The sequence below is a fragment of the Peromyscus californicus genome, unplaced genomic scaffold (assembly GCF_007827085.1).
Source record: "Peromyscus californicus insignis strain IS unplaced genomic scaffold, ASM782708v3 Scaffold_5__1_contigs__length_169319896, whole genome shotgun sequence".
Classification (NCBI taxonomy): domain Eukaryota; kingdom Metazoa; phylum Chordata; class Mammalia; order Rodentia; family Cricetidae; genus Peromyscus; species Peromyscus californicus.
The window spans coordinates 46,739,000-46,754,379 of NW_026294573.1; the positions used below are offsets into that span (position 1 = coordinate 46,739,000).

General features: G+C 41.8%; 1 protein-coding gene across 1 annotated transcript in view; it reads right to left on the reverse strand.

Moving 5' to 3' along the window:
* Fyb2 (FYN binding protein 2) overlaps positions 1-15,380 on the reverse strand; it is a 127,086-nt gene that overhangs the window by 37,467 nt on the left and 74,239 nt on the right. Inside the window, exon 6 of the mRNA XM_052718354.1 lies at positions 6,645-6,745. Within this exon, the coding sequence (XP_052574314.1) occupies positions 6,645-6,745 (101 nt within the window). The remainder of the gene's footprint in view (positions 1-6,644; positions 6,746-15,380) is intronic.

Genomic DNA, 15,380 nt, shown 5'->3' on the forward strand with positions numbered 1-15,380 from the left:
ATTCACTGACAAAATAAGTGTAACCCTAGTTTCCCCTAAAATTCAAGTTTTCTTAGATCTAAAATTCTATGTGCATCATTACTAATGTAGTTCCACATAAGTAAATGCAGATGTTCATCTTTAGTGACTTTTAGAGGAAGCTACTTTATGCCCCTTGTTTTAGTTTTTTTGGTTTAACACACACCCTTTTAAAAACATCAATCTGTTTTTGGGGCTAGAGAGATGACTTAGCCGTTAAGAGCACGTGTTGCTCTTGCAGAGGACCTGGGTTCGAGTCCCAGCACCCACATGATGGCTCAGAACCACCAGCAACTCCAGTTCCAGGGGATCTGACAGCCTCTTCTGACCTCCCTGGGCACCAGGCACACACATAATGCCCAGACATACATGGAGGCAAAACACTCATATCCACAAAGTAAAATAAATCTGAAAAATTTAAATATACTTATGATTCAGTTTTCCTCATATCAATTCTAAATATTGCCTCATCTCCACTCTTTAAAAAGATAATCTTCTCTTTGATGGATCTGTCTGTGCTCTCCATAGAATTAACAAATTATGATCTCACTTGCTTTCCCTTAACCACCATGTAGAATATCAGTGCATGTTATGCCTTAGAAATCACAAAACCAGGGCTTGCAGATTCCCTGGGGACGCTTGCTCCAGCAAGCAGGAAAAGATCACACACATTCAACTGAGGATGCCCGTGCAGCGTCAAAGCCAAGGCTCTCTATTACTCCAAGGTAAGAACACAAGGCTTATGTTTTGTTGATACTCATGGGAGACCTGCCCTTTCCTAAACAGAAACGGAGGTGATGTGGATTGGGGGCAGGGGTAGGAACAGAAGAGTGGGGGGAGGGACTGGGAGGAGAGGAGGGAGGGGAAACTGAGGCAGGAATATAAAACAAATTCATTAAGAAAAAGAACACAAGGCTTGAAAAAAAAAAAAAACAGCAAAAAGGTGCAGATGTGAGGGTTCCAAGGGAGGAAAGGGGAGGGGAAAATGATATAATTACAATCTCAAAAATAAAAGAAAGGGAGCGTGGGCTGTACTCCAAAAGAATCAGCAGGGACTAGGAACTGTAACAAGTTTTGAACCACAGCCTTGAGGTCCTTGCTCACTTTCTGTGCAGGGGCCTTTAACTTGCCTGCTCTGACAAGGCTTTACCAGGGTGGCAGAAAAAGAGAAAACTCCAGAAGAGTTTCCTTGGCCACTTTCCAACTGCAGAGATTCGTGGTCTGGAGACCTTTCACTTCTTCATGTATGACATCCCATGTCATCTTAGACAAGTCTGTCTTTTACATTAGGAGGTGAGATGACTCCAATTAATGTTAAGTAATTCAGTAATATAAATCAGCAAACATCTTTATAGTCTAGGCATTATGCTTCCTTTTGATACTCAAACTTTACCGATATGGAAACCCACACTCAGGGAAGTGAAGATGCTTGCCGAAGGCCACTGAAGAGAAACAGCTTCCCAGCTTAGAACTTCATGGTCTGAAGGTGTCCCCAAGGCTCTCCAAGACCCCTCAAGAATTCCCTGGCACCAGGAGGCATAAGGGCACTGATAGTCTTGATGACATCTGTGGATAATTATGTAATTTCCAGAACAGCCTGAACCCTGTGATCCAAGACTGTGCTCTGTAATGGTGGGCACTGTGTGAGCTATGACCCCAAGCTATTGGGTTTGTTTCAAGGGACAGAATCACTGATGGGAAAACAGACACCAATTACTATATCCTCCCCTTCCCGTCTGCTCCCTAACCCCACCCCCACCACTCCTTTAAAAAAGAAATTAGATTCCTCACTCTTGAGAGAAACATTAAATTAAATTTTATAAAAGGTGTGAGAATTAGGCTCCTGTTTGACGTTATTTTTTTTTTTTAACCTATGGATACGTAAGTACTCTACCACTATTTGTTAGAAGGTAGCTTCATTGGGTTGCTTCTCCATCTTTGTAAAAGGGGAAACAGGAAAAGAACGGTTTTGTGCATTTACGCCTGCCCGTCTCTGGTTTCTCCACTTCTTTCCTCTACACCGTGTCTCTCCACCAAGGCCGCGTGATCTTCGTCACTGAAGTCATCAGTCCTGCAATCAGGTGGCTGCTCCTGCGCACGTTTTCTTTCTCACAACTGTCTGCAGCTATTTGAAGTCCCTCAGCATTTCCATGTAAATTTTAGAATAATCCTGTCTATAGCTACAAAACACCTTGCTGAGATATTTATAGGAACTGCCTTAAGCCTATGAGCCACTTGGGGAGAAGTGATGTGTGTGTGTGTGTGTGTGTGTGTGTGTGTGTGTTTACTGTCAGTTTTACTCTATTGGGTCTTCTAATCCACAAACACAATATGTCTTTTCACTCATTTGGATTAGATTTGATTTATTTAATCCAAATTTTATACTCTTTAACACCTAACTCTTACGCATGCTGTGACAAATTTAAGTCTACACATTTATCTTTTGGAAAGAAAACTTAAAATGTATTGTACTTTTCCAATTTTAGCACCCACGTGCACATTGGTAGTACATAAAAACACAATTGCATTTATTAGTTCTTGGCAGTGGGGAGCGGGGGTTGTTGCTCTGATAGGTTCTTATAAACTCTTAGGAGTTCCTACAGATGAAGATGCTATCTTTCTTACCTTTCATTTCCTCATTTCCCTCTCTCTGGCTAGAAATCTTAGCTCTACATTGAGTGAGAGTAGTAGGTGAGGGCATTCTTGCCTTGTTTCGAGTTTTGGAGAGAGAGCAGTCCCTTCTTTACCACCAAGTAACATGCTCTGCAGCCTCCCTGTGAACATCCTTTATCAAAGCGAGGGAGTGCCTCTTCCCTCATTTTTCCAAGAATCATTATGTTATGAACAGGGTAGAATTTTTCCCAGTGTCCTTTCTGAATCTATTGTGTGATTTTACTGTTTCACTCTGTCACTGTGGTGGGTGACACTGATTGATTTGTGGATACTGAGCTTTGTATCTCTGAAACAAACTGCACTTGATGATGCTTGCTGAATACTATTGCTAATATCCCGTTTTATCGGTCTTTATGGCTACTCTCGGAAGATCAAGGCTTGCCGTGCTAGCCTTTAGTTTTAGTATCAGGCTTACGCTAACTTCATGAGACAAGCCAGGAACTGGTTGCCTCTATTTTTCTCAAAGATATTGCAAAGCACTGCTGTTAGCTCTTCAGAATTTGCAAGCATGTTTCACTGAAATCACCTGGATGCAGACTCTCTTTGGGGAACTTGTATGAGGTGTGGGTGCATATATGTATGTATGTGTGTATGTATGTTCTCATGTATGCAATGTGTGCTGGAGGTGTGCATGTGTGTATGCGTGTTTTCCTGTATGTGGACACACAAGTGTGTTGGAGGTGTGCATGTGCACTTGGAGGCCAGAGATTGCTATTGGGTACCCTCCTTAACAGCTCTTCATTTTACTTTCTGAGGCACGTCCTCTCAGTGAACCCAGAGCTCACCATTCTTGGAGATCCCTGCCTCTGCCTCCCAAATGCTGCAATTATAGGTAGAAGCCACATCTCCCAGCTTTCAGCTGTTCCTGGGAATTCAAACTTCAGTCTTCATACTTACATGGCAAGCTCTACCCTCAGAGCCAGGACCTTAGTCCCTATTTTGGGGAACTTTTCAAATTCTAAGTTCAGATTTTTCCTAAGGGTTACAGGACAATTCAAATTATTTTGGGTGATCTGTGGTAGTCTGAACTTTTAAAGGGATTATTTCATTTTTGACTAAGTTGCCAAATTCATGTATGTATAGTGCTTCCTTAATCCTTAGTGCCCACGGGTCTGTGAGGCTATCCCTGCTTTATTCCTGAGATTGTTAATTTTCTTCATCAGTCTTACTACAGATTTGTCAATTCCATTGATCTTAGTAAGGGGATGGGACATGTCACAGAAATCCTCCCGACTATTGCCTATAGTTCCCTAGTTTCTCAAGTCTTACCTGGTCTATCCTCTATCCTAGTCTACCACAAAGATGTCCTACTGGCAGGGACAGCCTTGGCCACTTCCATCCCCTCCCACCTGACTCTGCTGTTCCACAGTCATTTCTTAGTTGGACCAGGTCTCACTTTCTGAGCCCTTTCTGACTCTTTAGTCATCAGCCCTGGCCTACTTGGTGGCATTACTCCTCAAGGGCAGCAAAGGACTCTTCAGAAAAACCTGAAGAGAGGCTTGGGTTAATAATTTCTCCTTTAGGTTCCTCAAGTGATGCCCCTGGAAGGCCCACCTTTGGAATTTGTGTCCAGGAGTGAATAAATGGAAATCTATTGCCCAGCTTTCCATAGTCAATCCTCAGCTTTACCCACTAGAACAAGTAGCCCTGCATGTGTGAAACATCCATACACCCTCCCGTGAAGCCCAGCTTGTCAAGAGGAAGACGGATCAAGGGAGAATCCCTGACCAGGACCTTGGTGAGGCATTTCCGTAATGGTAGGTTCTGGGTAAGGGAGTCTCAGGGGTCCAGAGAAAAAAGGTGTAGACTCAGACTCAAGCTTCCCCTCAGCCCTGTGAGCCTTTAGTCTTGTAGAAAGTCATTCAGTGGGATCCAGCCCACATGGGGCCCCAGCCTCTCTAGTCAAAGCGTGGTGGACAGGCCAGCAACACCACATGAGTAGTGAACTTGTTAGAAATGCAGGCTCCAAGGCCACATACCAGAGCTGTAGAACCAGAATCTGTATTTTAAGAAGATCCCAAGGATCAATACAGATGTTAGAAAGTGAAAAGCCCTGCTCTATTCCTATGGCTAATATTCTACAAACCACATGGGAACATTGGGTTTTTTTCACAAGTGATCTGATTTATTCCATTTCAAATGTTATCAGGGCACAAGGACAACTGTCTGACTTCTTAGACTTTTAGAACTCCTCTGTAGCAGGGTGGGCAATGAATGAAAAACAAACAAAAAGCAAACAACAACAAAAATCCTACACCTATGGCAGACATTAATAATCAATTGCAAAACTTCCATCTCATGCCTGAATCTACCCTCTAAATTTTAAGTGTTCAAGGCAGCCTTCGCTGATAATAGACTTTGCCCAGTAGAATTTTCCAGTAGTTATTCAACTTCTCACTCTTGGAGAGTGAAATGTGTTGTGGAATATTATTTTAACCATGTAAAGTTTGTTATATTTGTTTGTGCTGCATTTGTTTAATTATGTAAAGATGTGTTGCATTTGTTTTACCTTGTCTGCCTAAGGCACCTGATTGGTCTAATAAAGAGCTGAACAATCAATAGCTAGGCAGAGAAAGGAAAGGTGGGGCTGGCAGGCAGAGAGAATAAATAGGAGAAGAAATCTAGGCCTGGGAGAAGAACAAGAGAAGGAGAAGAGGAGAGAATGAGGGAGATGCCCAGGGTCAGCCAGGCAGCCACCAGTCAGCAGATATGAGAAGCAGTGAAAGTAAGATACACAGAAAGAAAGTAAAAAGGCCTTGAGGCAAACGGTAAAGAGAAGCCAGTTAAATTTAAGTTAAAAGAGCTAGCCAGAAACAAGCCTAAGCTAGGCTGAGCATTCATAACTAGTAAGTCTCCGTGTCATGATTTGGGAGCTGGTTGGTGGACCCAAAGAAAAAGCCTGCTACAGAAATGTCAATATATCTTCATGTTTTATGTTACAAACTTTCTAAGTATATATTCCAGAACAATGACTTCTTTCCTGGAACCTAAGTCTTCTTGTCTGTACAGCAATAATTGAGCAAGAAGACCTTCTGGAGCCTCCTTGAAGGAAGATAAGCTCTCCTGTGTAAGATGCAGCTTAGATTTATGGAAAGGGCATGGTGTGTCCAGACAGGCTTTGCCTGTTCTGCACTATTGCTTGAGCACACAGTACTTGGGTCACTAAGTACAGCTCAGCCTCTCTAATCTTCAGTCTCCTATCTCTTGCAGTGAGGGATGGAAGCATTCAATCTGCAGGTATCTGCACAGAAGAACTAGAAGAGAAATACAATCCATAGTGCTGGGTCTGTAAGTCCTGCTATGTATTGTAGCACTAATATTTACAGCTTCTGTAGAGAATTGGATGAGGCTGTTTGTAGAACAAAGACATTGAACCTTGCAGTAATGATGTGTCTCAGCTTCTCGTTCCTTTTCTCTGGGCATCTCCTTTGCACAAAATGTTCTGAGCATCACCAGAGGCTGGAGGATTTAGCTCTGGACTCAAGAGCTACTATATAAATCCCCTTTCTTAATTAGATTGAACACAAAGTCTAATTCTCATGGTGTGTCATCTCGTTTTCTAAACACTAAGTAAATGCAAGAATGTTATGATAAGCGAGGTGAGATTTCCTTAAGAGAAGTGAGAAAAAATTGAATCACAGTGTCTTGACTTTTCTTCCTACACACCTACAAAGGGCAAAGCAGTTAAGATGATTAGAGATGAGAAGAAATGGCAGAAAGGAAGAGGGACACAGTAGGAGTCACTTATTAGGAGTCCAGATCAGTGCTGATGCCCAGCTGGACTGATACATATTGTTAAGAGACAAGAGATGGGAGAGATTAAAAAAGGAAATAAGATGGCAGAGCAGAATGAATATGAAATCTTAACATATCATTAGTTATAGGGAGAATACCATCCTGACACGTTTTTATTCTGCATAGGGTTATAATATTAATTGGCTTAGCAGACTTACCATCAGTCGTTTCTCCTGCAGCACATGGGTTAATGGAGTTGCAAGAGTGACTCAGATATGAAATTGTTATGTCATAATTATGTGATTCTTCCAACTCAGCCCTGAAAAGAATGGAGGAAGAAAAGGTTACTTGAACTAACACGTTTCTTGACTCTGACCAGGGAAGTAGGTAGGCTAACTGCAAATCTTCACCTCTCCTCTGCTGCTCCAAGTCCAATCCCCCAGTCTCATCTCCAGCTGTGTAGCAGACCACCTGCTGCAGCCTCCCTTCCCTCCTTTCCCGCATTCTCAGGGGACTAAGCAGATTGTGATGGAACATCTACTTCCCTCCTTCCCTGGCACCCCTTCCTAGAGTCATTCTCATTCCTAAGTGTCAGCTCCCAATACCTAAAACACATTTTATCTGGAACCCCCCTGTAGGTTGAGTTTTCCTGCCTGACCCACAGTCAGGACAAATCTCTCTCACCCGCCAGTCCCACAGCCACTCAGACCCGCCCAAGTAAACACAGAGACTTATATTGGTTACAAACTGTATGGCCGTGGCAGACTTCTTGCTAACTGTTTTTATAGCTTAAATTAATCCATTTCCATTAATCTATACCTTGCCACATGGCTCGTGGCTTACCGGCATCTTTACATGCTGTTTGTCATCATGGCGGCTGGCAGTGTCTCTCCCTCAGTCTTCCACTTCCCAGCTTTATTCTCCTCCTTGTCCCGCCTACACTTCCTGCCTAGCCAATGGCCAATCAGTGTTTTATTTATTGACTAATTAGCAACACATTTGCCATACAGAACATCCCACAGCACCCCCCTCCCTGGTGGCCATGTCTAGCAGGATATCAGAAAAATTTCCTACCAGGGATCACAGCCACCACACCCTCCTAAGAACCAGATAAGGCAATAGGAACAAAATACCCACCCAACAAACACAAGACCAGTGTATCAACACCTACAATTGCAGTCTTCCCAAATCTGAATGCCTAGAAGCCAGCATAAAAAACAAACAAACAAACAAAAAACCAAAAAAACCCGAAACAAAACAAACAATAACAGCCAGGACAATATGTCTCCACTAGAGGCCAACAACCCTACCACAGCAGGCCTTGAGTACCACACAACATAGCTGAAGCACAAGACAAAGACATTAAAATAGCCTTTATGAATATGATAGAGGTCCTTAAAGAAGAAATGAATATATCTCTTAAGGAAATCTGTGAAAAGACAAAGAGTAGAAAGAAATGAATAAAACAGTTCAAGACCTGAAAGTGGAAACAGAATCAACAAAGAAAACTGAGGGAAATCTGGAAATGAAAAATTCAGGACCTCAAATAGAAACCTCAGATGCAAGCCTCAGCAACAGAACACAAGAGACAGAAGAGAAAATTTCAGGCATTGAAGACACAATAAAATAAATTAATACCTCCGTCAAAGAAAATGTTAAATCTAAAAAAAAAAATCCTGTACAAAACATCCAGGAAATCTGGGACATTATGAAGAGACCAAACCTAAGAATAATAGAAATAGAGGAAGGAGAAAAAACACAGGTCAAAGGCCCAGAAAATATTTTCAACAAAACCGTAGAAGAAAACTTCCCTAACTGAAAGGAAGAGATGCCTATCAAGGCACAAGAAGCTTACAGAACACCAAATAGACTGGGTTAGAAAAGAAAGTCTCCTTGGAGCATAATAATCAAAAATTCAGTTAGGGAAGGAAACTTCCCTAACTGAAAGGAAGAGATGCCTATCAAGGCACAAGAAGCTTACAGAACACCAAATAGACTGGGTTAGAAAAGAAAGTCTCCTTGGAGCAAAATAATAAAAATGTACAGAACAAAGAAAGAATATTAAAAGCTGCAAGAGAAAAAGATCAAGTAACCTATAAAGGCAGACCTATTAAAATTACACCTGACTTCTCAATGGAGACTCTAAAAGCCAAAAGGGCATGGACAAATGTGCTGCAGACTCTAAGATGCTGCAGCGGCCAGATCAGACTACTATACCCAGCAAAACTTTCAAACACAATTGGTGGAAAAAAATAAGACATTCCATGATGAAAACCAAATTTAAGCAATATCTATCTACAAATCCAGTGCTATGGAAGGTGCTAGAAGGAAAACTCCAACTTAAAGAGGTTAACCACAGTCAAGAACACACAAGGAATAAATAATCCCAGACCTGTAGCTGAAGTTTTCCTCTGTCCCACCTGGTCCATGGTCAGGACAAATCTCTCTCACCTGCCAGTCCTGCAGCCGCTTGGACCCAACCAAGTAAACACACAGAGGCTTATATTAATTAAAACTGCTCGGCCATTAGCTCAGGCCTACCACTGACTAGCTCTTACATTTAAACTAACCCATAATTCTTGTTTATGTTTAGCCACGTGGCTTGATATCTTTCCTCAATTCTGCCTTCACATCTTGCTTCCTCTGTGTCTGGCTGGAAACTCCTGACTCAGCCTTCCTGTTCCCAGAACTCTCCTCTTTGCTTATGCCACCTATACTATACTTCCTGCTTGGCTACTGGCCAATCAGCATTTTATTTATCAACCAAATCAGAGTAACACATTCACAGTATACAGAGCAATATCCACAGCACAGACCAGCAAATCAAAAGAAGGGAAACACACACACACACACACACACACACACACACACACACACACACACGCATGCACGCACACACCAGCAAAATAACAGGAATCAATACACACTGTTCATTGATATCTCACTATCAATGGCCTCAATTTTTCCAATAAAAAAGATGCAAGCTAACAGTGTGGATGGGGAAACAGGATCCATCCTCTTAACATCAAGACTAGACATCACCTTGGGGTAAAAGGATGGAAAAAGATATTCTAAGCCTAAAAAGCAAGCTGATGTAGTAATTTTAATAAACAAAATAGACTTCAAACCAAAACTAATCAGAAGAGATAGGGATGGGCACTACATACTCATCAAAGGAAAAATCCACCAAGAGGACATTGCAATTCTCAACATCTATGCACCAAATACAAGGGCACCTAAGTTCATAAAGAAACACCCCTACTTAAATCACAAATTGACTCTCACACACTAATAGTGTGAGACTTTAATACCCCACTCTAACCAATAGACAGGACATCTAGAAATCTGAAAATCACACAGAGAAATGCTGGAGCTAACTGGCATTATAAATCAAGGGGACCTAACAGATATTTACAGAATATTTCATCCAAACACAAAAGAAAACACTTTTTCTCTGCACCTTATGGAACATTCTCCAAAATTGACCACATACTTGGATACAAAGCAAGTCTTGGTAGATACAAGAAAATTGAAATGGCACCCTGCATTCTATCTGACCACCGTGGATTAAAGCTGGATATTAACAATAAAAATAACAGAAAGCTTATACACTCATGAAAATTTCACAACTCACTACTGAATAAAAACCTGGGTCAAGAAAGAAATTAAAGACTTTCTAGAATTTAATGAAAATGAATACACAACATCCCCAAACTCATGGGACACAATGAAAGTGGTTCTAAAAGGCAACTTCACAGCACTAAGTGCCTACATAAAAACTGAAGAGATCTCATACATTCCCCCATCTCTAATCCAGACGCTACCTCCAATTGATAACTACTTGCAAATGAAAATTTCATTTTATCCATGGGAGTCTCACTGGGGAAACAAACTACTCTTAAGGGTAGGCCCCATGCTCAGCAGTAGATGGTCAATAGAAAACATGGCATCTTTAGAGGTTCCTTCTTTCACAATGTCATGTCAGAGCTTCTTTTTTTTTCAATTTTTTGTGTTATGTTATTATTTTTATTATATATATTTCTCTTTTTTTTTTTTTTTTTTTTGGTTTTTCGAGACAGGGTTTCTCTGTGTAGCTTTGCGCCTTTCCTGGATCTCGCTCTGTAGACCAGGCTGGCCTTGAACTCACAAAGATCCGCCTGCCTCTGCCTCCCAAGTGCTGGGATTAAAGGCGTGTGCCACTACCGCCCGGCTATATTTCTCTTTTTACACTACAGGTCCTCTGTATATATATTATGGCTTCTAGTTTAGTGTTTTTATGGGATTCCGGCATGTGTGAACAAATGGGTCTCTGTTTCTTGTGCTTTCTCTTTGGCTCTTTTCTGTTTGTTTTGTCCTATTCTGATGTATTAGTTTCTGTTTTCTCTTATTTTATTTTATTATATTATTATCCCTTAGATGCATGTTTGTTTTCCAAGGAGAGACAGGAAGGAGGTGGATCTGGATGGGAGTTGTAGTGTAGAAGAAGTGGGAGGAGTAGAGGGAAGGGAAACTGGAATCAGGATATATCATGTGAGAAAAAATATTTTCAATTCAAGGAAAAATTAAAAAACACCATGTCTTCAAACACATTTAAAAGCTCTTTCTATGTTTTTCCTCATTAGAGAAATCACACCGGGCCGTCTAGTAACTAACACAGATGTGGAAGGCACGCGCCCTCCCCAAAGTACAGGGACTCTCAATGAAATACCATCACGCAAAGCATTACAGAGAGCTCAGAAAGTTCACACAGGAATCAGTAAGGCAGAATCCTGGTGCCAGGTGTAGTGAAGAAACCCCCAAAAAGAAATAAGGTGAGAGCTGCTGAGACTCCCAGGAATCCTGAGGCCAGATAAAGAAAGTCTTCAGGTTAATGTCTAAGTCAGAAGGTCAAGCTTAGACACTTCTCACTGGGAAGCCAGAGCTGTGCAGCCAGCATGAAGCCTATAGTGACAGATGCTGCCTGACCTATGATGGGTTCTAGAAATACCTGCACACTCTCCACAGGAAATGAGCAAGAAAGCTTTCTCTCTGTGGCCACAGAGCTGGAATACTTGGCCAGAAGAAACCAGAAGCTCAAAACCCAGCACCAAGGACAGGTGTAGGGCCAGAATTCATTCATCCTCTGTGTTGCAGAGATCGACACTGACCCTGGACTTGAACTCCCGATTCTTCCTATATGAACTAGAGGTTTCCTGAAAAGGCTGCAACTGTATTGAAGGACTGCAGATGAACTGGATGGTTAGAGCTGTGCTTGTGGAGAGTTGGGCTGTTACAGATTGAAATCCAAAGTTATTTTTCTTGGATATCTATTAATTTTTTTCCCCCAGACTGGGTTTCTCTACATAGCCCTGGTTGTCCTGGAACTTGCTCTGTAGACCAGGCTGGCCTCAAACTTGAGAGATCCACCTGCCTTTGCCCCTCAGGTGCTGGGATTAAAGGTGTAGGCCATCACTGCCCAGATATTTTTGTTTTAATTTTAAAGTTATATTTCTTTGTGTCTGTGTGTAAGAGAGAACACACATGTTACATCACATGGGTGGCCATGAAAAGATAAGTTACAGGAGAGGGTTCTCTCCTTCCACCACGTGGGACTCAGGGATCAGACTCTGGCCATCAGGTTTATAGGTGAGGACCTTTACCTGTAGAGGCAGCTCCCCAGCCCCATAGTTCTCTCAAGAGCCATCTAGAACCCTCTTTTGTATGTGATCTAACATCACTTTGATTTATCAGGTAGGGACATTAGAAAGCATTTACTTAGCAAACCACCAGTGTCTACCACCCCAAAGCAAATCTGCTGCCATGCAGCATCCAAACCCTAGAGCACAGACTTCCTTGCTTCGCTTTCACCCACAGTGTCCCCCTCAATGAATGTGGCAAGTGTATTGATTTGTGGCTTTCCTTTGTTCTGTGTCTATAAAAGTTTCATGTAACTGATTCCTTAGGGAAGAATGCCATTTTTGGGTAACTCACACCCACCTTCCTAGGCCACGCTCATTCATATGAGACTCATAGTAAGCTATCTCTTACTCACTTAGGAGTGAGAGATGAGTTTGCATTACATTGTAAAGCAAATCTGGCATACTTGGATACAAATGTTCTATGTCCACAACATCTAAGATTCCAAAGGAAGCAATCCTCACTTAAAAGACGTTTATTGTCAAACCCCCAAAACCACAGAATAATGCGAGTCATCACAGAACAGTCAGAAGGGGTGAGCAATAGGGCAGGTAAATTTACAAAAGTGTGCTTGAAGTATTCGAAGACATTCTGTGAATAATGGTAACTATTAGGTGAAAATAAGAGATCCCATAAAAGAAGACTCTACATACTTACAGACAAGAGAAAGGAGTTATAGAAATCATAAAGACAATTCGTTTGTATGTGTGCACGTGTATTCATGTGTGTGTGGGTACACCTCTGTGTGCCTGAATGTGGAAGCCAGTGGTCAACCTTGGGCAACATTCCTCAGGTGTCATCTATGTTGCTCTTTGAGACAGGGACTCTCACTTGGCCATGAACATAATGGCTAGGTTGACAGGCAAGAGATTTGCCTGTCATGAGATTACAAGTGTACCATCATGGCTGGTTATTTTATGTGGTTCGGGGGTGGGAGGGTTGAATTGGTCTCTGTGCTTACAAGGCAAATCACTTTGCTGGACTGAGCCATTTCCCCAGCCCATAAATATAATTCCTGAGATTAATAAAGAAAATTAATGTGGGGGTACAATGGCGGGCTAAAAGCTGCCTTCACGTGACTTGGTTAAGGACAAGAGTGAGTTTAAGAAAGAATAGACCCTATTTTGAACAGAGTGTTGGAAAAAATAAAAAATAACATGTCTTCAAACACATTCAAAAGGGTATCAGATCCCTTGGAGCTGAAGTTACAGGCAGTTGTTAGCTGACTGACAAGTGTGCTGTGAACAGAACTCAGTCCTCTGGGAGAGTAGCAAGTGCTCTTAACCTTGGGCCATCTCTTTCTTTTCGGTCTTTATTTGCATATTCTCTACAATGTCTTTAAAGAAAGAGGACTAGTTCCATTTTGCCAAAAAAGGAAAATTATCAATGCTTTGGTAACTTTTTCTTTCCTATTTTTCTTCATCCCTCCTGTAGGAGATAATTGAGAGGAACTTTGCTAAATTAGAGGCTGCACTGTGTATCTCATGCTCTGATGCCTTAATGATCTCATCAGAACACAGGAAATTAACCTTATTAATAAGAAACAGTTTGTGGAGGAATTGAAAGAGGATATCTAATCAATTCCTGGCACAAATTTTGTCAGAAATGAGTAAGTATCTGAATTTAGATGATTATAAAGGAATTTAACCTCTTCTTCTAAGAAGAAGAGGATGGGGAGGAGAAAGAGGAAGAGAAGGAGGGAGAAGAGAAAGAGCAGGAAGAGGAGGAGGAAGAGGAGGTGGAGGAGGGAGAAGAAGAGGAGGAGGAAGAGGAGAAGGAGGAAGAGGAGGAGGAGGGAGAAGAGAAAGAGCAAGAAGAGGAGGAAGAAGAAGAGAAAGAGGAGGAGGAGAAGGAGGAGGAAGAGGAGGAGCAGCAGTGGCAGCATCTTTCAGATCAATTTACAAGGACTATTCACAGGTCTACCCTTGGGAAAGAGATATTGTGGATGATACTTAAATTCCCTTTCTTGCTAAGAATGTCTTTTCTTTCTTTTTCTAGGACATTGGAATTAGATCTAAGATCCACCTCAATTTTATACAGTGTGGATCAATATAAAGAACTTGAATAAATAAGAACTAACTATAATTCAATTTATTTATCTCCACATTTATGAAAAATGCTTCCAGAATGGTAGAAACATGGAGAGGCTGCACAGTGGCCGGGCCAGGAGTACGGCTGCAGATGGAGGGAACTGAACCCTAGCTCTCATCAAATGCCAGTTCGAAAGCACTAGACAAACCTCTCAAACTTCCATTTTTCACTCTGCAAAATACCAATGATGGAATATACTTTAAAGTTATAGAGTGGTTATTGAGTGAAATATTTTCCCTTTGCGTAAGGGTGCCACAAAAGCATGCTAGTAATATTATATTGGTAACATTATATTTTAAAAGCTGTTTGGAGGTGTCTTGCAAAGTTCTTTTATTACAGACATAACATTCAATTTCACACTTTCTTATGGTGAAGCTCTAATAATTTAAATTCAGCATCATAAAACTTTAATATTTATTAATGATGCCTTTATCATGATTAACTTTTCTCCAAGAAGCAACAATAGCTTCTTACCTGCAATGTGAATGTTAAAGATGGCTTAAGAAACTAGAATTTTCTGGATTTTGTTTGGAGCCCTGGAATCTTATCTTTGAAATGGGCTCTGGATCTGAACAGAGATCTCAAAAGAAAAAAATAAAACTGATAAAGAGCTATCCTGGCAGAGCACTCTGGCCAGGGAAGCAGGTAGGCTACCTCCAGAGCGTCACCTCTCGCTGCTCTCTTTCACATCTAATCCCACGAGTCTCATAATCACCTCTGGAGCAGACCATCTGCCGTGGCCTCACCTCCCTCTCTACCCTTGCCCCCAGTCTCCAGTGGATCACACAGATCTTCTTCTCCAACTTTCCTCTCTACTGATCTTGTTATCCTAGCCCCCAGCTCCAGATGGCGTTCTGTGGTAACCTGCCTGCCAATCCCGATGGAGAAACAAGTTGGTCAGTGAAGCAGGTGGGTGAGCTTCATATCTTGACTCTCCCTCTACTTCTCCAAATCCAGTCCCCAAGTGTCATCCCAAGCTTTGTAGCAGACTACCTACGTGGCCACTCCTCATTCTCTGCTTCCTTTACCAGGGGACTACACAGAGCCTGGTGGGATACCCTGCTCTCTTCCCTCCTGTGGACCCTAACAGCCACGCCCTTCCTAGTCCATCCCTATTCCTAAATGTCAGCTCCCAATACCTAGAAACACATTTTGCCTGGAATCCCCAGTGGCCACACCTAAACCAA